Source organism: Orbicella faveolata, unplaced genomic scaffold, assembly GCF_042242905.1.
Source record: "Orbicella faveolata isolate gen_17 unplaced genomic scaffold, um_ofav_v1 contig_34, whole genome shotgun sequence".
In the NCBI taxonomy this organism is placed as follows: domain Eukaryota; kingdom Metazoa; phylum Cnidaria; class Anthozoa; order Scleractinia; family Merulinidae; genus Orbicella; species Orbicella faveolata.
This window is the reverse complement of record NW_028301563.1, coordinates 29,105,422-29,127,659: the sequence shown is the minus strand read 5'-3', so window position 1 is coordinate 29,127,659 and position 22,238 is coordinate 29,105,422. Positions and strand designations below refer to the sequence as shown.

The 22,238-nt window shown below is 40.0% G+C and overlaps 2 protein-coding genes and 1 long non-coding RNA gene across 3 annotated transcripts; all 3 read right to left on the bottom strand.

Annotated features, from left to right (window-relative positions):
* Window positions 1-4,220: 4,220 nt before the first annotated feature.
* LOC149105678 (sodium- and chloride-dependent GABA transporter 2-like) lies at window positions 4,221-5,908 on the bottom strand. The gene is made up of 3 exons (XM_089271513.1): window positions 5,745-5,908; window positions 5,125-5,254; window positions 4,221-4,617 (listed from the first exon to the last, which is right to left on the bottom strand). The coding sequence occupies exons 1-3, from the start codon at window positions 5,761-5,763 to the stop codon at window positions 4,494-4,496; spliced, it is 273 nt and encodes a 90-aa protein (XP_089127639.1). The 5' UTR covers window positions 5,764-5,908; the 3' UTR covers window positions 4,221-4,493.
* A 2,871-nt stretch (window positions 5,909-8,779) lies between these two features.
* On the bottom strand, window positions 8,780-20,575 carry LOC110045406 (uncharacterized). The gene is made up of 6 exons (XM_089270550.1): window positions 20,024-20,575; window positions 17,737-17,846; window positions 17,188-17,286; window positions 15,786-15,896; window positions 14,943-15,152; window positions 8,780-11,321 (listed from the first exon to the last, which is right to left on the bottom strand). The coding sequence occupies exons 1-6, from the start codon at window positions 20,439-20,441 to the stop codon at window positions 11,145-11,147; spliced, it is 1,125 nt and encodes a 374-aa protein (XP_089126676.1). The 5' UTR covers window positions 20,442-20,575; the 3' UTR covers window positions 8,780-11,144.
* On the bottom strand, window positions 11,618-13,965 carry LOC149105677 (uncharacterized). The gene is made up of 2 exons (XR_016201145.1): window positions 12,677-13,965; window positions 11,618-12,534 (listed from the first exon to the last, which is right to left on the bottom strand). It is a non-coding gene; the product is annotated as an uncharacterized LOC149105677 (long non-coding RNA).
* Window positions 20,576-22,238: the final 1,663 nt, after the last annotated feature.

The following is a 22,238-nucleotide window of genomic DNA, read 5'->3' as shown; positions in this document are numbered from 1 at the left end:
AAATTTCCGAACAATTGAGTCGTAAGCCTAGAACATGGGACGAATTTGTAAGCTGCTCCAAGAATAATTTCATCTCAGATTTTGGCGTAAGAAATAATAGACCGATATCTCAAAATGTGCATTAAATAATCCCAAACTTTCAGGGTGTAAAATTGCGGTTTTCTTTCTGACAGGTTTTGAGTCTATTTATACATAACAGTAACAATGATCAGTAACTGTGTCTCGACAGAAGAATTAACAGAACTGACTGATAAGGCATGTGGAAATTAATATCTCTCTAGTCCATCTCGATGAGTCCGTCCATTGACCTCATCCAACATTCTTTCAAGTTTTATTTTACAACGCCCGGGGCCTCTTATGTGTATCTGTAAAATCCTCCAATTTTCCCTATAGATGAGATCATTTCATGACTCAAAATGTCTTTGTCATCATTGAAGCCTTCTTTTATATGCGCCTGTTTTAGAATAATATCTTTTAGGATCTATAGAGTAACTGACAGTATTCGCAGATGTAGAACCACGAATAAAGCATCTTCTGATCTTCAAGGGGTCAGGAAAGCGGAACCTTAACAAAGAATTGTGAAACAGTATCGCCCACGCGTGTCGCAACAATTTCGGGGGAACGCATGGTGCGATGAAAAAATGATGCTGTTAACGGCCTGGAGAACTGTACAATTGGCTGTTCAAGTTAGCGGAGCACAAAACGTTTCATGACGATGACCAAATTCACGTGTAACGGTGATTAATAGAGACTTGGCAGTTAGCCCGAAGATTTTGCTATAAAGAGGCCGGAAGCCGCAACATTTTCGCGTTCCAATGACGTTACTTTAGCGCGTAAATTCTTATCGCGAAATGGACTTCCCGTTTAAAAAACCGTGGTTGGTCTATCTCAAGTGGATTTAGATAGACACCAGATAGATCGTACTTTTAGAGTTGTAAACAGCGTTGTTAAAATCCTTTGATTAAGCCGCGTAACCTGAGCAACAGACACTGACACTGACACTAAAAAAATAGTCGGTCACACTTGAAACAGTGTGACACCGTTGTAACAGCGTTGTCAAATGTGCTAGTGGGATCTCAGCCAATGTTGACACAAATTGAAAGGTTCGATCAATGGCATGCACTAGCCAATGGTTGATTTTCTCTGTAAAAAGGAAAGTTGTAAGTTTTTAGTCGATCGAAAACAGAGACAATTTTATTTTCGAAGGGTCGCTACTTTCAGGTGAGTCGTTTCTTTCGGGATGAGCGGGGAGCGTTACTGAAGGGGTTAAATAGAAAGCGAACCGTTGCTTTCGATTCTGGGGGGGGGGGGGGGGGGGCGTTACTTTCGCAATTCCAAGTTCTGACTGGTCTCGTTTGGTGCTCTATTTTTTCTTACAAAGCGCATTTCCGTTTGTTCGGAGTAAAAGCGTATAGCTGGCGCTGTTAGGCCAGTTTCAAGTAGGATTAGATAAATTATTTAGATAAATTAAAAATATTTCAAGAAACAAAGACTCGAATTGTATTGTTATTGTTTTGTGTTAATTTGTTTGGTCTGTTATTGTGTTAGGGGCAGTACACTCTAAATCATGGGGTAGGCAGGAAGGAGTATGCTGAAGACACTGAAACCCTAATACCATATTCTTATAGACATGAGCAGCTTGATTTTGCAACCCTAGTCTGGACTAGGCACCAAAAGCCCCTCCCCTATCCCAGACTAGCTATTTTAATTTCAAAATCTTATAGATAGATAGATATCACTCTCTTAGTCCAGCATACGCGAACTAAATCAATATCTCAAAAAGTCACTTTCGATTTCGAATTTCTACTCTAGAACCCGGGGTCAGGAACCTTGCCCTAGACTAAATTGTTTCTACACTGGCCACTTTTCAGGTAATTTATACCCTATTCTGTATGAAAACTGTCTGAATTCTATACTCTATCAATACCAGACTAAGCTGCCCGTTAAACATACTTTTCACCTATACTCTATCAATACCAGACTAAACTGCCCGTTAAACATACTCTTCACAGCGGCTCATACCCACATCAGTTATACATGGGAATCTCGCCCCCAGGGGTAATTGTTTCCGGTAACAGAGAAAAATGAAATAGACTCTCGTGCAGGCATTCTTTTAGCTCTTCACATCATGCACTTTGATAAGGAGTACGTGACGTGAAACTCCTCCCTCCACCCCCTTCATCTTGAAAAGAAGAAAAAAACCTTGCAGACAGCTCCGTGAAATCTGTTTCCCTGTTTATCTTGTTCTAAATAGCAACCAGGAAGTTGAAGGCTAATACAATCATCTTTTGTAAAACTACTGTAACACCCAACACTGTCTTCCCATCGTGCAAAGCAATGATTGGGTTGGCCATTATTGCATTTTCCATGCTATGGTATAAAATATTATACATTAGTATCACTCAACTAGTGGACTAATGCAAATCCTGCATTTTGATTGGCTACGCTACTAGAGGACTATTAGTAATAGCCCTCGAGTAGCGAAATTGGCGCAAAATTAATCGAGCGTGACGCTTTCTTTCGTTTTATTCCCAAATAAATATTTCTTCAACTTGCATTTCCTAACTTTATTATTGCCTTTTCTGTCCGATTACTTAGGTGATACTGAAACAATTAGACCCTTTTCCCTCAAGGGCTACGGGTCTAATTGTTAATTATATACCATGAAATATCCCACTTGTCATTTGTATTTTCTTGGTTTGCACGCTGCATGAGTATTATACCCATGCAACAGTCGATCACGTAACAAAAGGGAGCTTAAGCAACGACGACGTCGAGGACGATGCCTAGTAAAAAACGAATTAATATTTCACCAGCAAAATTCGCGATTTTGTAAATCTGTTCGGTGCGCCAATGACTCTAAAAACGTGCTCAGGCTAAATATGCAATGACATCGCTCAATTTCAAATGGAAATACGAAAACTTAGCCGTCGTCGCCCACGTTCAGTAGACGACGCAGAACTTGGTCATTTCACGTTGTTGTTTTGCAGAGGACGGCAAAGAAATGTACAAAGATTTATAATGCACGTGCACAGCTATTGTATGGGTCATTAAACCTTTTGTTTAGTGACGTTCTCGTTACCGTCGTCGTCGAAAATGAATGGTGGAAAAAATGACTAACTGGCGTGGCTCCAAGTGTCGTCCGTCTTACACTAAAAGCGTGAACATAGAAATTCACCTGAAGGGCCTTTTCCGGTACTGTTGGGGCTTCCGTGTTAACCAATTTTTAGAGGATGGGACCCCCTCTGTGTAAAATTAGACCTCTTTAAGTAGATTATGAAATGTTGTGTTGAAAGGAAACACGTTTTAGTAAGTGTGGTCGAAGAGCGACAACAGTTTAATGGTTAATTCCTTCTATAAGACAAGCTTGCAGGGAATCATGGTTGATCAAAAAGAATTATCCATACAGTTCGAGATGATAAATACAACTAGATACGGTAGCGCATCTCTTAGAGAAAACTGGCCCTCGGAAAAAAAAAAAAAAAAAAAGTTTCGAAGTCGAAGTTTCTAATTGTAGACCACTGTATTCGGGGAGTCCTAAGTCAAAGGAGCGGGTCTCCTCGATGTCTCATTTAGCAGGCAGGTTTAGCAGGGTAAACTGCGGATTTTGGTATCACTTATCAGGAAACAGTACAGGCGTATTGATGGCTAGTCGGCTAGAGGTGCTTATGCAATGACGACGACGGCGCGGGGAGAACCCATAGTGACTTGGAAAAGGATTTATAATTACTTTCGAATGTTGCAATATTCTGGATCTGTTCAGTACGCCAATCGTTCTAAAAACTTGTTCAGGCTGAATATCTAGTGACAGCGTTCAATTCCAAAAGAAAATGCGTAACATTGGTCGTCGCGATTCAGGTTCTCCGAAACACGCAGAAGTTGGTTATTGCCGCAGTTTTGTAGAGGACGGTAAAGAAATAAACACGTACGATTTATAATGCACGTGCTAAGCCATTTTTTTGCTCATGAAACTTTCTTTTGTTGAAGTTTTCGTTGTCGTGGCCGTCGTTGTTTCTAAAATAGGCTGATTTAGCAAGAGAACGGGAACGTCACTTGACGACGGCACGCGCAGTACAAATACCCAAAAATGGTCAGATGACGACTGCAGGGCGCGCGGAATAACCTGGATTCTGTTCTAATTTGACCATATTTGGGTATTTGTACTGCGCGCGCCGTCGTCAAGTGACGTTCCCGTTCTCTTGCTAAATCAGCCTAATTAATTGGAAAAATGTGCAAGGGAGCGCACTCTCTCAGGTTAAGAAAAAGCAGTTTCTATTATTCACCATTCCAAAGCAAAAGCGTTGTAAAACGCACACGGAAATCTACGGGTTATATTTCGTTGGGTCCTATAAAACACACGGCGCTGCATTAATTTTCACGTTGACGTTGCACTGTTTCTAAGGGAAAAAAAGCGTATTCAGAATATAAATTAAACCGCACTAAACAGGCATCAGAACTGTCCTTTTATACGCATGTAACAGTAACGACTGGAGTCACTGATTAGGATATTTACTCACGTCCAAAACCTCAGCGCTATGGGAGGTGTATTTTGCTGCGCAATTTTCAGGCAAACTGAAAGACGAGCAGTTAAATACATCGTTTCCTTTCCGTTCTGCCCTGTAGAAAAAACAAAAATAATGATAACATATTGTCAAGAGCCTTCCGTTTAGCATTCTTAGTCTGCTAGCAGGCTCACTCCTTGTTTGGAACTCGCTCAGCTGAGCAGACAACCAACGCGAGAAGCAAGCAAGTGAAATACACGATTCCCAAACGCACTCATCGAACTCGTCACGCATTCCACCTGTGACCTCTACGTGATGAAGGAATGCGTGACGAGTCCAAATATAAAGCCCGCGTAGGAGGCTTTCAATTTAAGTGCTAAAATAAATAAGAAAGAAGTAATTGTTGCAAACATCCAATATTGAAACCTCTAATACATAAATAGAACGAACGAAAGAATCGAAGTAAGGCCTTTCGATATTTTCTTTTTCTGACAGTCACATCCAGTCGGCGAAAGACCTTCTAAACTCAAGCCTGATACCCTGTTATTGTAGTTTTATAATTATTATTTGTTTTGTTCAGTGAAAAGAAACTGAAAAATTCCCCAAAACACTTCACACTTACTGGCAAAACATCGAGTTCCACGGGTGGTCGCAGGTTTTCCAAGGTACTTCAGATCGAAATGATTCAAACAAGTAGTAAAATGTAAATACAGCAGAGGTATAAGACATCACACATATGGCGTAACCGACACCTGGAAATATGCGAGAATAGCATTGATGGTAATATTTCCTCTTACTTTTTTTTTTTTTTTTTTTTTTTTACGCAGAAGGCATTATAATTTGGAGTGTCAGTCCTCTCCCGCCCTCAGCCTAATCGACGACCGAGAGATGCTTGCCCATTGTTGTTTGTGTTTTACATTGTTTTTGTTAATTTTATTGTCTTTCTTTTTTACAGTTATGAGCGCGAGGGAGAGAAAGCATAGATTGGGAGAAAAAAAGGACCTGGTTACAAATGCTTTCAATTCCTTATCTTTGTTCCGACTATCACCTACAAATGGCTAGTCCCTTCCTCCGCCCCATCGCTTCATCTCCCTCGGCTTCTGTTTTTCCGCACTCCGGGCATCAACCCCAAACAATGACCGTTCCCCCCCCCCCTACCCACTTCTCTAATCCCCCGGGCTTGTAATTTGCCCGCGCTCTGGGCTACTGCCGTGCGAACAAGTGGGGATCCTGTACTCTTACCGTAGGAGCATAGATACATTTCATTAGTGGGCAAATTGATTTCCACACGCCAGTCACTCCAGAGCTAAACCACTGACCAATCGCCAGCTCCAGGAAGAAAAGTGGCACACCATTCAAGAACAACATCAAAAGATATGGGATAAGAAACAAAGCTGTTGAGGAAAAACAACAAGACGTAAAAAAATTACTTAATTCCGTTCGCTTTTCCATTTTTCCTTTTGAACAAGCTATCTTTTAAAATCGTCACGCAATGTTCCCTGCAAAGCCAAAAGGGGCGTTGCGTGACAAGCCTCCAGATTTGTTTTTTTTTTCCTTGTCTAGTTTCGCTTATACGAAAATATTTCCTCGCTTTTTTGGGTATGAAGTTTGATTCTTCTTCTTCCGTCTCTCCTTACCTCTCCCCTTATTTATTGGTATAAATGTAGTCGCGATAATACTTTCGACTCTGCCAGAGGGGATTTTCTCCCCTAGGAGCGAAGCTATGAACAGCAGTCCTGAGGCCCGGGGGGGGGGTACTTTGGGAATTTCTGGGCTGGGGATGTGCTGCTGGGACCCTGGAACCCTTAGCCTACACCAGAGCTAGTTCAGCTGAATTTTGCTACCCTATACTAGAACCAACTCCCCAAATCCTCCCATCTATTACGGCTGATTGGCGTAAATTTAAACTTGCCGATTTGATTTTTGTATATTTCTGAGTGGCAATTCCTGGTTTCCTTTGTCTAGATAAAATCTTCAACCAACTAGTCAGTTTTGGGGAAAATGATACTCTATTCTAGACCCAAACGCTCTGATTTATATACCCTATGCTAGAGTAAACTGCTTGAAAACCATACCCTTCACAGCGGCACATACCTATATAGCTCATATATGGCAGTGACCTTCCCCCCCCCCCCCGCCCGGGTCCTGAGGGAGGATAAGCTCTAGTCTCCAAGGGTCGTCACGCAACGCTTCTCCCAAAAGCGTTACGTGGGGGATAAGCCGAAATTTTTGGTACTAATATTTTTCTTTTTCTTTTTTCAGTAACTCTGTTAACTAAAATAAACGTTGCACAATTAAGTGTGTTTCAATGGAGCGAATGAACGAGCGAACAAGACAGTTAAACGTCTTAAACAAATCCCGATCTTTGTACCTTAGTATAAACCATTTTACAGTTGTCTGCTCAGTGATCTGGCCTTTGGATGGCAGCGAGGCCGGAGTTGACCTTGTTTTGATACAGACCCCACTACTTTTGTCATGTAAATACACTTAGTTAGCATCAGAACAACTTGTTTTACACAACAAAAGCAATGAGGTCTGTATCAAAACAAGGTCAACTCCAGCCTCGCTGCCATCCAAAGGCCAGGTAACTGAGCAGACAACTGTAAAAGGGTCTATTCGACTGATTACGCCTGGTCCCAATAATAACATGCGCGCACCTGGAGCTTGCACAATTCCAGCTTCAGTGCAGCTTCACATATATGGTTTTTAATCTGCCAGAAATTATTTCTGATATTAATCATAATATATGTATTGGTTTTAAACACAGTAAATCCCCGTTATTTGCCATTAACACTTTTCCCAGGCCCATTTCCAAATCAAAACATTCAATCAAACGGAGCGTCACGCAGTCGTGAAATTTTGCCGTCTATCCCATATCGACACACTGTAGCGAACTAGTGCAAACTGAAGAACAAATTCTGAAGCTCAAATCTCGCTATAATGTGTAAACATTGAACACCATTTCTCTGACTTTAACTTACCTCCGCCGTTTTTGTAAGCCAGGTAAGGGAACCTCCAGATGTTTCCAAATCCGACGCAGTAGCCGAGAGAAGAGAGAATGAAATCTCCTTTTCGACCCCTTTTTTCGCGCTCTTCAACTTGCACTGGCTCTACTTTCTCTTCCCCAGATAACTGTTTTCCAGAACCAGGGTTCGCATTCTCATCGGTGGATATGTTTGCAGTGTTACGAATTTCCCGTGTTCAAGATGAATGTGACAACTGCATGGTCACAACTACCACCCTGAATGGAATGTTGCCAAATTTGCATAAATCTCTAACGAGGGTGCCGCCAAGATGGAGACAGAGGTTGGGGGGGGGGGGGGGAGTACTAAATGGTACACCTTAATTATTTCGCTAAAACATTTCAAGAAAAAAAATCTCTGGCTCCAGAAATTTTCATTCTACTTAATGAAGGCTGGTGTGGAGAGAAAGCCTGTAAACTCAGGGTAAAACTGATGGTTAAACTGGCTCGTGAACCCGGACCAGATGGGCCGTGAACTTTAGTTGCACAGTAGGATATATAGGCCAATTACGTTGTTGACAAATTTATCACAGTGGTAGATATGTTCGGGACTCGATATATACATGCATATCAAGAAATCCTCCATTGCTCTTGCCCTTTTTTAGTGTTTTTGTTTTTGTTGTTGTTATTTTGTTGTTTTTTTTTGTTTTGTTTTTCTGTTTTTTAGGCCCTGTCCGCACTACGGCGGAGAAATTTGAAAACGCAGCTTTATTTCTACGGTTAGGCCTACCGTCCACACTAATCCGTCACGAAACCGGAACTTCTCGAACCGTTCTTAAAACGGGAGAAATTTGAAAAGGCCGGCTTTGCGTTTTAGTGTGCACGAAAACATTTTGAAAACGGAGCTTTTCGAAAACGATGGAGTCACGATAATCACGTGATTTCCCTGACTGAGTTTTCCTTAAACACAAGTCCAAAATGACCGGTGGGCAGGATCATAACTGATCAACACAAAACAAAAGCTCTAGGATTTTTCACGAAGTTTGGGGAAAACTAAAACTCTCCCGAGGTCTTCTCTGTTTATGACCAAAATCTGCAATTTTGCTTACCTATTTGTGACCTGACCTAAAGTTTGATACTCAATTTTTGACCAAAACGGCTGAAAAACCATACCCTATGGGCGCACATACCTATATAGCCCATATAAGGGAGTACTCACCCCCCCCCCCCCCCTCACCCCGGGATTGGATGATGCTGAATAACCTCGGGATGGATAGAGGGAGCAAAGAGGAACGAATACACGTGCAAACAAAAATAAAAAACAAAGTATTTGTAAAATTTATTAATAATAATAATAATAATAATAATTAATAATAATAATAATAATATTCACTCATATCACAGCAAACACTATGCTTATAGGAATTCCATAACTATATTTTTATAACAATACCTTTTGCATATTTTACAGTTTGTAGATTTAGGTAGTATAGGGATGTTTAATCTATCCAGAGGAATTCTAGGTCTGCTGTTTTATACGTTTAATGTAAAATCTGTTCTGGTACCCTGAGAACCCGGGGGTTGGGGAACTCCCATAGAAAAACGACGGGGGTACACGTCGTACATTTTAGAGGTTAAAAAAGCGGTTTCGGTACCTTTTTGTGTGCTCAGCCTCAAAAGATCCACAGCAGAAGCTTTTGAGCTTCCTTTTACGATATTTAGCCAAAAGAATATGTTAGAGAATACTATGTTCATTTAGAATTCGCACCTCTTAGTGGTGAAAAGAATTTCAAGCCACGCCCACAAAACAGAATCTTGGTACTTCTTAGGGGTTCTCTTCAAAATTTCCGACGGGCAACCCAGTCCTTTTCATATGGGAACCCCCCTCTCCACCACCCCCACCCGGGCCACTGTCACTGAACAGAAAATTACTCTTGACAAGAGATTATCAATAATCTCTTGGTCTTGACGAATAATCTGTCTAATGCCCACGTTTATATACTGACGCGCATATACCAAACACCCGATCATGAGGAAATGTTGCCTTAATATCGTCAAAAAGGTTACTCTATATATTCCCCCATATTGACCTACACTATAACTAGGCATTAAAAACTTTTTACATGTATTATAAAGGAATAATAAATATGGGTTATTACTAAGTAAACCAAGCGTGAGTTGAATATGGCAGGATAATGGTCAAGTTTTATTTGCATGGCTATAGATCAAGACGTAGTGGAGGTCCTTCCACAAACACGCAAAAAAGAACGACATATCCTGCCATCTTGACCAAACAAGCTTGGCCAGTGGAATATTTATTCTCTTCTATAAACTAGCAGGCAAAGGCTGCAGGCAAAGGCTGCACCATTTTGCCTGCGCAGGGAGCTAGCTATGTAATAATTTGTAATTTATGTTGCAGGTTATTTCAAACCTTCGTCGCATCTTTGCTTTGTACAGCTGTCACTCTTATAAATATGAATGCAATGCACATATTATCTAGTCGTACTTCTTGAACCAACAAAATCAGTGCTGGTTGGCAACAATTTAACAATTCTATTTATTTTTTTTTTATGTGCGAGACTCGTGGTTTTTGTAGGACCATTCGCCACCCCTAAAGTAACTTAGTAGCTGTGGAATGTCAATTGCTTGGTCCAAAACACGATAATTCGGTATTTTTAACAATAAAAAAAAAATGCAGATGGTTTGGAGATACGTTGTGATTCAGTCTCACACTCTAAAATCTTGAGTGTCGTCAAAACTCTCTTTAGATTCTTTCTAACGGCATGCCGGCATGTTGTTAAAGTAATCTAAAATTCTTGCATATCCTACAAGCTTTAAACTTGTCGTCAAACTGAAGTCTATGATTCTGGGGCTGTTTCACGACAGCTTATTAACGATTTCCTTACACTTATTAGATAAATTAATTTAAATATACAATAGCCACCATTTGGTGTAGAAATTAATATGCTCGGATAATTCCACGGACACCAATCTGTTCTGAAAAGGCGAACAGATGTCTGAGAGCGAGGCTCGGGGAACATTGTTTTAAAGTCAAATGAATGCTACTGTGTTTATGATCCTTCAAATATTTTTCGTAACGCGCGGGAGCTTTTGAAAATTGGGGATTCCCAAGTTTTCGCTGGGGCATATTCAAACGTGACGCGTTTAGATCAATCGGGTGGGGAGAAAATATTTGATGGATGTTACTTAATGATAATTAAGACTCAACATTAGTAAGATTAATTTATATTATTGTCCGAAAAACGGCAATAGAGAAGGATAAACTGCCAACGATCAAACAATTTGAGATATTTGACTTTTAATTTAACAGAAAACAACATGATATGCATTCGTAAATCATTGCGTCCAACCATGTTGAACAGGTTCGTCACAGTATTGTTTTAGACCTACATTATGCTTATGCGCTCCACTGGCCATAAAAGAAGCAATTTCAATTTTCCAGTTTTCAGGGGAGAGTTATCCTGTTCTCCTACGCTTATTAGTTAGTTCAAGAGATTATGATCTTTGTTAATATCATTCAATGGAGAATTTGCATTGAAATACATTTCCATCTCCGCTCACTCTCCCCTCCCTCCACAACAAAGCACACCCATAACCTCAATTTCCACTGGCGCCAGTGACGCTAACGTTTTTATGCTTTGTGGATGTTGTTGATTCTTTTAAGTGCTTAGAGGGCATTCCCAGTAATGAAGATAACAATACATTTTGCTGGCCTTAGTGTGCAGGGTACGTTCACACTTGCACGTGTATGTATGTCTTTGATTTGAGTCGGAGTGTAACAGTCGAGTTACTTTGGCGTCATTGGTATCGCAGTGAACAGCCATGATTTGCTTGCCCTGACAGAAAAAAAAAAAAAAAAAAAAAACAGTCATCAAAATATTGTTTCTCTTAAGAGTGCCTGCCTGCAAGGGTCGAAAATTCGATTTCGCTCATTTTCTTGTGGTAGGTAGGCTAGGGCATAACAAAAACTACTGGATAGTTTTTTTTTGGCAAAATATCCTTTTATTTCAAAGAAATATGCAAATTACCAACTTCCGTTAAAATCGTCATTTGACGCACCATTTTATTAAGCAAGTTTGAGAGCCTCGCATGCAAAACCACATCATTCTTCCGTCTTTAAAACACTCAAATATTTTTGTGCAATGTTTAAATGTGTACTGGGTTGGTTTTAGGGAATGTTGCGTTGTCTTTTTGGGTGCAAAATAATTAAATTTCGAAGACATGTATTTCATTCACTTAAAAGTACTTCGTGAATATAATTGATTTTCGCCATCTGCGAAACCTTCAAATGGATTAAGCTTCTGGTGGTTGAATCGCAGAAGGATGATCTACAGATTCCTGTAAAAATCTCTTTGGGCAAATGATTGTGAGCGACGCGAGAGCTTTTCAAAGTACGTCAAAAATGCAAATATTTGACCATCCGTCGTCAAATTTCAATTTACGGGTTAGACGTATATTTTAGCATGCGCCACATGATAAGTTGAAATAAACACAGAGCTGATAATTTCGAAATGTTCTAACCTTATTTGTTGCAAAAGGCAGGTCCAAAGCCGATTTGACGTGTTACTAGTCGATCTCTCACCACTCGTCGCACATAAAGCAGAAGTTTGCTTTTGTTTACACAAGGTTAACGTCCGATGTACATCGCCAACTGTCAACCTATTATTCGTCGAATACCATGAATCTGTGACCATCTTTCTGCACATATGAACATCACTGCATCTAAGTCAAAAATGGCTGAGTCATTTGTAGATAGTTGCTTGCTTTGCACTGCGCCAAAATAATACGTTTGATCGATTACTGACCATTGCTGATATTAGCATGTCGGCGCAGCACAATCTTACAGCCGTTATTTGTTCGTCACGCAATGCTGTCACGGCATATCCTGTACATTTTGATCCATTTTGTATAGGGCACTCTCAGGATAAATGAAGCTGTCCGTAAAATAACATAAGTTTGACCTATGTATAAGTTAATCATTGTTTCTTTCTCTTTGGCAAGACTCTAATCTTTGGTACGGTTTCTTTTTCACCATCCTTTCCGAATGAACTGAAATAAAAGTAAAAAAAAGATATTTTAAAATCATAATCAGAGTAAGGTTATAAAGTTCAAACAAACGAGAGACAGCTGACGGATAGTTAACTTATGTTGACGTAAAAAAAAAAACGGACATAACAACAGCAGTACTTACATAATTCTACATCCTCAGGTTTGAAATGTTTCTCACGGGTAAACACCTTGTCACTGTCGATCTGTTTTTGGAAATCTTTGTCAATAACTCTTGTTTTCGTGATCGCACTCAGCCACTCTTTGCGCCACTTCTTGTATTCGGCATTTCATGCAGAGGGCAGTTTCCAGATGCCGATTCCTTTCGTCCTCCGGCACGTACCACAGCCAAAAACCGAAGAGTTATCGCCGGGCATTTCACTTTCGAAATGATAAACTTTTGAAAACCATTCAAGATGACAGAACTTTATTTCTTAGCGTTCAAAACACGTCAAATGACTCCACGTTCACCAAGAAATTTCTAACCCGATAGTGAAAAATTAAATATTCAAGGTACACCTCTATTTAAGCGGCTAGCCCCATAGTAAGCAGTCACCACCCATTTTCCCGGGGGTAGCCCACTGTATTACATGTAAACCAAAAATAATTGCACAGCGCGAAAAGACCTAGGTATGATTTTAGCGTTACAGTATTACGCAGGGCATGTAGGTAGCGGTGGTCGAGTAAAAGATAACAACAGGGGCAATGGTAAACTATTCATTCTTCTCATTTCTTAATTTAATCTTTTCCTACTCAACATGATTGTGTGCTCCCAGTAGTTCCCAGCCTTACGGAGCCTTATGTATTTGGATAGAAACTGTCCTGCCCCTACCCCCTAAAATGGGATGACAGTAACAAGGAACCGCTGCAAGCAAGGATTCAAGCCATCAAACCATGATGATCAAACGTAATAGTTTGGTGTAGTGCAAAGCAAGCAACTATCTACACATGACTTAGCCGTTTTTGACTTAGATGCAGTGGTGATCATATGTGTCGAAAGAGGGTCACGGATTCATGGTATTTGACCATTAAATAAGTTGACAGTTGGCGATGTACATCGGACGTTATGTAGGCATGTGTAAACAAAAGCAAACTTCTGCTTTATGTGCGACGAATGGTGAGAGAAACACGTCAAATCGGCTTTGGACCTGCCTTTTACAGCAAATGAGGTTAGAACATTTCGAAATTATCAGCTCTGTGTCTATTTCAACTTATCATGTGGCGCATGCTAAAATATACGTCTAACCCGTAAATTGAAATTTGACGACGGATGGTCAAATATTTGCATTTTTGACGTACTTTGAAAAGCTCTCGCGTCGCTCACAATCATTTGCCCAAAGAAATTTTTACAGGAATCTGTGGATCATCCTTAGATGCGATTCAGCCACCAGAAGCTTAATCCATTTGAAGGTTTCGCAGATGGCGAAAATCAATTATATTCACGAAGTACTTTTAAGTGAATGAAATACATGTCTTCGAAATTTAATTATTTTGCACCCAAAAAGACAACGCAACATTCCCTAAAACCAACCCAGTACACATTTAAACATTGCACAAAAATATTTGAGTGTTTTAAAGATGGAAGAATGATGTGGTTTTGCATGCGAGGCTCTCAAACTTGTTTAAGAAAATGGTGCGTCAAATAACGATTTTAACGGAAGTTGGTAATTTGCATATTTCTTTGAAATAAAAGGATATTTTGCCAAAAAAAACTATCCAGTAGTTTTTGTTATGCCCTAGCCTATCTACCATGAAAATATGAGCGAAATCGAATTTTCGACCCTTGCCCAATTATCTCCCATTTTTATGGACAGGGACTCTTAAATACATCAATATTTAATACGCTTAAAGAGTGTGTTCACATGACGACGTACGGCAGCCATCATCAGGGGAGGATTTTCATTTTTTTGCGGGAAGGTAGATTGGGTGGCTAGCCAACCCCCGCTCGGTGATGCAAAAAAATAAAAAAGTGAAGGATTGTGAATCAGTTTGGGCAGAAATAAAAGCAAGAACTCTGGGCAGGTACCTCACTATAATTTCTAGTTGCTGTCATTGTTAGCGATTTCTGGTAAAACAGTTTTAAATTAGGTTTCAATTCTCAGATTGCAACATTTTGCGAACATGCCCTATTCTGGAACCCCAAAGTACTAGCCACCTCCCTTGAAAAATCCTGGATCCGCCCCTGATAATAGTGTCCCAAAAACAATGAAAAGGTGGCCATGTTGGTGTACCAAAAAAATCCTGTGGGAGTTGAACTCTTTTCTTATGCAAATACTTGCTTCTGTTCTAATAAATTTGCATGGGTGCTGGCCAAGTCTAGAAGAGTTGTCCTAGAACTATGAAATTCTAAGTTTTGTTCCTTGTTAAATCGTTTCCCCCTATTCTAAATACGGAGGCAGGGCTTAACCTACCTTTTGCTCTGTCACAGATACTTCAGTTCTCGCGTAAAAATCAGGTGTTACTGGAGCGCTTTCAATCTTCTGGTAACGACAAAGAGAAAGATCGACTCCAGGCCCCGGTGATCCTCGAGGTCCCGAAGGCCCAGGACTACCGACAGGGCCCTGGGTGCCATTATAGCCAGGAGGTCCTCTTGGAGGAACGATTTTACTCATATTTATCACCTGTGAGGGAAAAAAAATACACATGTTTGTTTGTTTATTTGGATTTTTTTTATTAAACGATGGGTTGCAAAGACACAAGGTGTGATTAAACGATACGGAAACAAAACTTCGAAACGCTTGGCTTTTATTGACCCTTTCAGCTTCAGGGTCTTTCACACAACAAAAAATGGCGGTGTCTCTCCAAATATTGGAGAGCATAATATAGCAACCAAATTTTTAATTAGGCTTCGATTTTGATTGATTCATAATCAGCCATGGTTGATTCGATCCTCTACCGAGTTCAGAACAGTCTTTGCAAATCTACTTGCGTTTTCTATTTTAGAAATCTAATAGAGCTTATTGAAATTATATATTTTTTGTTGCTGTTGTAATTGTTGTTTTATTTAATTAATTATTTATGTTTTTTTGGACGGGCTGCGCTATATTCGGCATTTAAACAAAATGCACGGTGATCGAGTCGACTTTTCTCGATTTTGTAAAGAAATCAATCTTTAAATACGCTTTCAAGAAGAGGACGTTGATGGGAGAAATAGGTTGTTACACAATATTCGGGGAACAATTAAGGAAATTTTACACCCGGTTCTCTCTCTCTCTTTCTGAGCCCCTTTCATAGGGCCTTGTAAGATTATGTACCTGATCTTTTACGTCCCAGAGGTCTTTATCAGTGGATATCAATTTGCGCCACAAATCTAAGAAAACCTCCTCCCTCACAGACGTTGAGTTTAGGGTAGCTATAGCTTGCTTCTGCAAAAAAAAAAAAAAAAAAAAAAAAAAAAAAAAAAAAATGAGAAAAGGGAACAAAACTATAATTAACAAAAATCATTTCAAGTTTCCATTAAAATATCTGGTCATAAACATGTTCACCTTTCAAGTTCTGGATTTTGATAAAAAAAAAAAAAAAAAGACTTTTTGTGTTCTAGAGATGTAAATTTCTGTTCATTATCTGATCGAGAGATTGTTGCCAAACGCTTGGTTACTTCATTCTATCTTTCATATTTACATTTTCTGTTATTAGCTGGCCTTTTATTCGCTTTGGGAAGTGAACAATTTTAGCCTGTTGAGTCAATGGTGGAAAAGATCATTTACAAGAGTGAAAATTAATTAATTTTTCATCCGCTTCTCAAGCGCAATTCATCCCCTAATAGTCGTTCCCCTAGGGAGGAACTCCTTTATAAAAAAGAACAGGCGTGCTTGTCGTACCTTGTAGGAGTTTAAAAAAAAGGGGTTTTGGTAGCTATTAGGGTGTTTAGCCTCAAAAGGTCCACAGCGGGAGCCTTTTTGGTACCTTTTAGGGTATTGAGACGAAAAGATATGACAGGAGATAATGTGTTGTTTACAAGTGGTACCTCTTTACAATTGGGGAGAAAAAAATTTCAAGTCACTTAGGGGTTCTTTTCAAAATTTTCGACGAGCACCCCCGCTCTTTTTATATGGGAGTCTCCCCCGGGACTCGTTCGTCTAGGTATTGTGCCCTTGAACTTTTCCTGCTTGATCAAATGGTCACGGAAACATCTTTAGAAGTTATAAGTAATGACGTCACAGATGGAACAAGAATTCCACCCCCCACCCCCAGTTTTGGCTGGGATTAGCAGTCAGTGGGTTACTAAAGCCGTCACTTACATACTGCGGAAAAGCCATAAAAAGTCAGCTTTAAGGAGCTCATTTACGGTATTTGAGTTATTTTGGCCACGTAAAAATTGCCTTCATATTAAAAGAAACCTGAAAACAGTAGTTTACTAAGATAGAAAAACACCAAAGAGATAATAATAAACCATAAAGGAACAAGGATGGTTAAGGATGGACAAGATTAACACGGATTACAAATGACGAATTTGAAAAATTTAGGCTAACTTTTCAAGATGCCCAAACCGTAACGCAGCCCCTTTAAGTGTGGCCAAGGGTTTATATTAATTTTAAACCACAGGCAATCAGTCGACTGTTTTCTCTTTGGAGCACATTCCAAACACCACTCATCGAATCGTACTTTACATCAAGAACTAAATAAAAATTGCTTTATAGGTCCCACAAAACTCACACTTTTAAGCAAGTGTTGTTGCGTCCTGTTGATTTCCTCCCTCAGTTTTGTCAGATTTTCCGAAATTTTCTTGATAGACTCTTGCAGGGATTTTCCTTCCTGAAAATAAGATAATACGCAAATAGTTTGAATCAAAACCAGATGACGCTGAAACAATTTCGAATACGCAAGAAACTGTGGCCTTGACAGCACCAGATATTTAATAAATGCGAGCAAGGCCACAAGACGTCGAACTATCTTGGCAGGTCAACATGCGTCAGTTATTTACCGCGAGCACTAGGAGCTAAAAAACTCCCCTCCCCTCCCTTCCCCTCCCCTTCCCCTCCCCTTCCCCTCCCCTTCCCCTCCCCTTTCCCCTCTCCCTCTCCTCCTCCTTCCCCTCCCCCTTCTCCTTCCCCGCCCTCTCCCCCTTCCCCCATAGATTGAAACACTTTATCCGTTGTATAGAACCGGTAGTACGTAGCGAAAAAACACAACAAAACACAATTGAAGTTTCCACTAAGCGTTTGCGTTTCCGCTAAGCGTTTCTTACTCGCGCTATTTACATACCGTGCTTAAAATAACACTGATCTCCTCCAGGGATGAAACGTTGTTCTTGAGGTTTTGCACATTTTCTGAGAGATTTGTTTTCTGGACTCTGGGCATCACTGTTGGAAATCCTAAGCGGGATAATAAAAACAACTTAAAAAGAACACATCAAACGCATTGGCGTAGTGGCGTATGTCTTTAAAAACTTCAGATTATAATCCCTTGCGTCTCATATTTCCATTTCCTCTATGCTTCAAGTAAAGAACTTCTTTCAGGAATGGTTCAGAAACAGAGCGTCTCTATTACTGGTAGCATCCTGGGCATTTGGATGAATGGTTCCCAAAGGCTGACGGGGACACTTGTATTTACTCTAAATTTTGGTAACCATGTTCTTTAACTTCAAATTCATACCCTTAGCTTTCTAGGACCAAAGCACGCTATTCTACCTCCGTGACTGAAGCGGAAAATCGCACTTAATCTTGTCGACAGACGATCGCGGCCACTTCTCTTTCCCTCTCTCTTTCCCTTTTTGAAGACAAAAAGCTCGATGAAAGAAGATAGCTAATTACGTTGGTATACTGTCTAACCTTCCTACCATTATTGTGTTGAACTTTCAAAACTCTGTAAAGTTGAGACAAGCTATCGATACAAGTAGTCTCTTATACAGGCCCTTTATCACTTGCATTCATCATTATAAAATTTTTGATAACCATTAGTGGTTACAACAGGGTACATCAAGTAAACTTGCATACAAACGAACAAGCCCTACAAATGAGGAAATCGCCTCCATTAAGACTCTCGTGTACATCATCGCAGACTTTCAACTGAAGACCTGGGACAGGAAATGTGTCGTAAACCCTTCTGTATGGGGCCAAAATCCTTCAAAGCAGTTACCGAACCAACGGTTTTATTTTCTTCTTGCCTTATTAGTCTTAAAGAGACCTGGACAATTCAGTTGTGAGTATTGAAGTAGTGTTCATGATCGAGAGGTCCAATTAGCTTAATTGGAGAATAGTTTGTATGTAAGCTAGTGTGAATTGTCAGCTGCCATATCGCGCTTAACCAACGAGAGTCACGGCAAACTTCTTTCGCACGGAGGAAAAGAAACACGAGAAACCTGAACTTATGCCAGGCTAGGCAAATGCCGCACGGATCAACAGCCGTCATCATGTCAGTTTATTTACCTGCACAAATCACTTGTCTTGATTAGACGTATGATACACACAAGTCAGTGTTTAAGTCAACTTCCGCCTTCACCTTCTAAACACTAGTAAATGCAGAAACTTCGGTGTGGAACGGAAATCTTTTCGCCTGATTACGGGATTTGGCTACTTTTGGTGATTTCTTTTTGTAATCACATTACACAACTACCATCTGTGGTATTCGGATGATCACATTATTTTTAGATTTTAAATCTAGTTTTAACGTTTCAGAAATGGTCTGCCAATCTTTTGGTGGTCCGAGACACAACCAAGATCTGAACGAAATCTGAGAAATTATTTTTTGATATTCAACGGCTATTTTCCGGAGATTCTTAACGTGAAAAATCTCACAACTCCATGGTCAGACAAGAAACTATTAAACATGGCATAGATCCAAAGATCGCCGATAACTAAACTCTAACGACATCTGAATTTATGCCAAAAAATGCACGCAGCTTGTGAAGTACTGACTCAAGATTCCCCGTATGTAAACAATAACAAAAAATGCGTGAGTAGGATTTCTCGGGTTTTGATTGAAATTCCATCAGTCTCTTACCTTAGTATGCTGTGTTACAGAGAAATCCCGATTTTTGGAACCCTAGAATTCTTGAAACTCGAGATTATTCGAAGCAATCTTTGCCTCTCTTAGTAAAAAAAAGTTAGGAGAAATTTACCCGCCATTTTTTCGAGCCAGTTTTCTGTTTCCTAAAGTGACTAGGAAAATCGAGATTACACTGTATTTTGAAGAGTAAAGGTTTAGCACCTAAGTACTAGTCGAAATGTTAATAAACAAAGTCCTAATTGAATATTGTATCAGCTAAAATGCGGAATCTATGTTTTGGTTCTCCCTTTTTACGAGAAAACTCAGGTTTCTGTGTAAGCCACGTTCAGGATGTCGTGTGCATAAATTGACTCAACCTCGCCGGGGGTACTAGTCATCGCAGATTAACAACTGATCCAGAAATTTGTCAAAGGGGAAGATCACACTGCGAGGCTCAGAAAGTCAGGACTTTCCGATCCATTGTCCGATGGCACTAAACACCACGAAGTCTCTAGCTTCGCATAAACAGCATAAATTGCTCAAGTACTTATACAAAAACACTTACCTGAAACGGGTGAATCCTTGTGGCATCCTTTGCAGGTCCCTCCGTCGTTCTTAATAAGCTTTTTGTAATAAAGAAAACTTGTCAAGCCAAGACAACTTAGGGTCAGAACGAATAGCATTGAATTCAGTGTCACGAGACGTTTCATTCGTCGCGATGTCGAGCGGTACAACTTTCCGCATGGGTCTGTCTCTTTTATGTAGAACGTGGGTTCAGGACCACTTTTTCTATCGTCCTTTGCCTGCGTTTTAGGAGATTGATTTTTGTAAACGCTGCTGCTTTTCGTAAAGGCAGCTATATCAAGGCTGCTGAAATCCAATTCGACTGCCGGGTTTTCATAGAAACGAAGCTCATCGTAAAGTCCAGAACTTTGTCCCATGTAATAATCATTCTCCAATCTTGTTCGTGATTGCTGAAACATCTTATTACAATTGCGAAGTTAGTATCAACCTGTAGCGCACGTTTTATCCGGGATGTTTTTGGGCGCATCTAGTCTTCGTAAAACTATTTCCCTATAACAGCGTAAGGTCGGTCTTAAGTGACCGGAAACGATATCAAATTGTGTCTCGCTATGCCTGTGAAACACGCAATTACTTTAGTCGTGGGAGGGGAGGTGGCAGGGGATGGTTTGGAGGTTGAGCGAAAATAGTTTTCGAAGATCTTGAAATTACTTGCTTTTAAAACATAGCAGAATCTACCATTAATTGTGTGCTTAAAGTAAACTGCTTTTTTACCTCTGGGAGATCCAAATTAAGACTTTCGTCGTCCATGGCATTTTTTTTCCGAACAAGGGTCAAGGAAAGTGGAAGTTGCCCGGAAAGAGAAACAAACCGCAACAATTGAGTCGTAGGCCTGGAACATGCGACAAAGTTGTAAGCAGCTCCAAGGATAATTTCACACCAGATTTTGCGTAAGAAATGGTAGAACGATATCTAAAATGTGCATTAAATAATCCCAACGATTCATACACAGTCAAAAATTTTCAGGGTGTAAAATTGCGGTTTTCTTTCTGACAGGTTTTGAGTCTATTTATACATATCGTAACTGTGTCTCGACAGAAGAATTAACAGAACTGACTGATAAGGCATGTGAAAATTTTTATCTCTCTAGTCCATCCCGTTGAGTCCATCCATTCAGCAATTGACCTCATCCAACATTCTTTCAACTTTTATTTTCTAACGCCCGGGGCCTGTTGAGTGTATCTGTGAAATCCTCCAATTTTCCCTATAGATGAGATCATTTCATGACTCAAAATGTCTTTGTCATCATTGAAGCCTTCTTTTATATGCGCCTGTTTTAGAATAATATCTTTTAGGATCTATAGAGCAGCTGACAGTATTCGCACATGTAGAACCACGAATAAAGGCCCTTCTGATCTTCAAGGGGTCAGGAAAGTGAAACCTTGACAAAGAAATGCGAAATAACATCGCCCACGCGTTGTCGCAATGAAAAAATAATGCTGTTAGCGGCCTGGAGAACTGTAGAATTGGCCGTTCAAGCGAGCGGAGCACTTATAGTTTTATGACGATGACCAAATTCACATGTAACGGTGATTAATAAAGACTTGGCGGTTAGCCCGAAGATTTTGCTAGATTTTGCTAAGCCGGAAGCTGTAACATTTTCCAATTCTAATGACGTCATGTTAAAAGACTTTTTATCTGATTTCTTCACGGCGTTGCCACGATACCAGAATCCGAAGATTTTGACACAGTCTGGTCATCTAAAGGTAATGTTGACACAAGTTGAAAGGTTCGATTGATGGCATGCACTAGCAAATGGTTCATTTTCTCTGTAAATAGGAAAGAGGAGACAGCATTCCAGTTACGTTTCTGAAATACTTTAATCGCATTGTAAGTAGATCGAAAACAGAGACAATTTCATTTTCGAAGGGTCGCTACTTTCAGGTTAGTCGTTACTTTCGGGGTGAGTGGGGAGTGTTAATGACCGGGTTAAGGCGGGGGTAAACATGAAGGCCATATTTTGGCTGGGTATTATGGGTTGAATGCAAATATCTCGTTCCCGTTTCAAGCAGCGAAAAATCTCTCTGCTCATTTCACATAGCTACGTTTTGGGCTGTTTCGTAAATTTTTTGATGATTTTTGGGTATATTTGTGAATAAATAGTTTTTCTCAAAGGATTAGTAAAATCTATGGAAATAGGAAATTTTGAAGATTTGATGTTGTTTTAAAATTAGAATTTGAAGCTAGAAATTGGTAAA

Bases quoted from the DNA above. Each gene is read 5' to 3' on its own strand.
- LOC110045406 (XM_089270550.1), bottom strand. From the start codon at position 20,441: ATGTTTCAGCAATCACGAACAAGATTGGAGAATGATTATTACATGGGA. The intron at 17,847-20,023 runs GTAAGTGTTTTT...TATCCCGCTTAG, and splicing joins CAAGGATTCACCCGTTTCAG to GATTTCCAACAGTGATGCCC. The intron at 11,322-14,942 runs GTAGGTTAAGCC...TTTTTCTGTCAG, and splicing joins TATCTGTGACAGAGCAAAAG to GGCAAGCAAATCATGGCTGT.
- LOC149105678 (XM_089271513.1), bottom strand. The intron at 4,618-5,124 runs GTAAGTGTGAAG...TTTTTTCTACAG, and splicing joins TGGAACTCGATGTTTTGCCA to GGCAGAACGGAAAGGAAACG.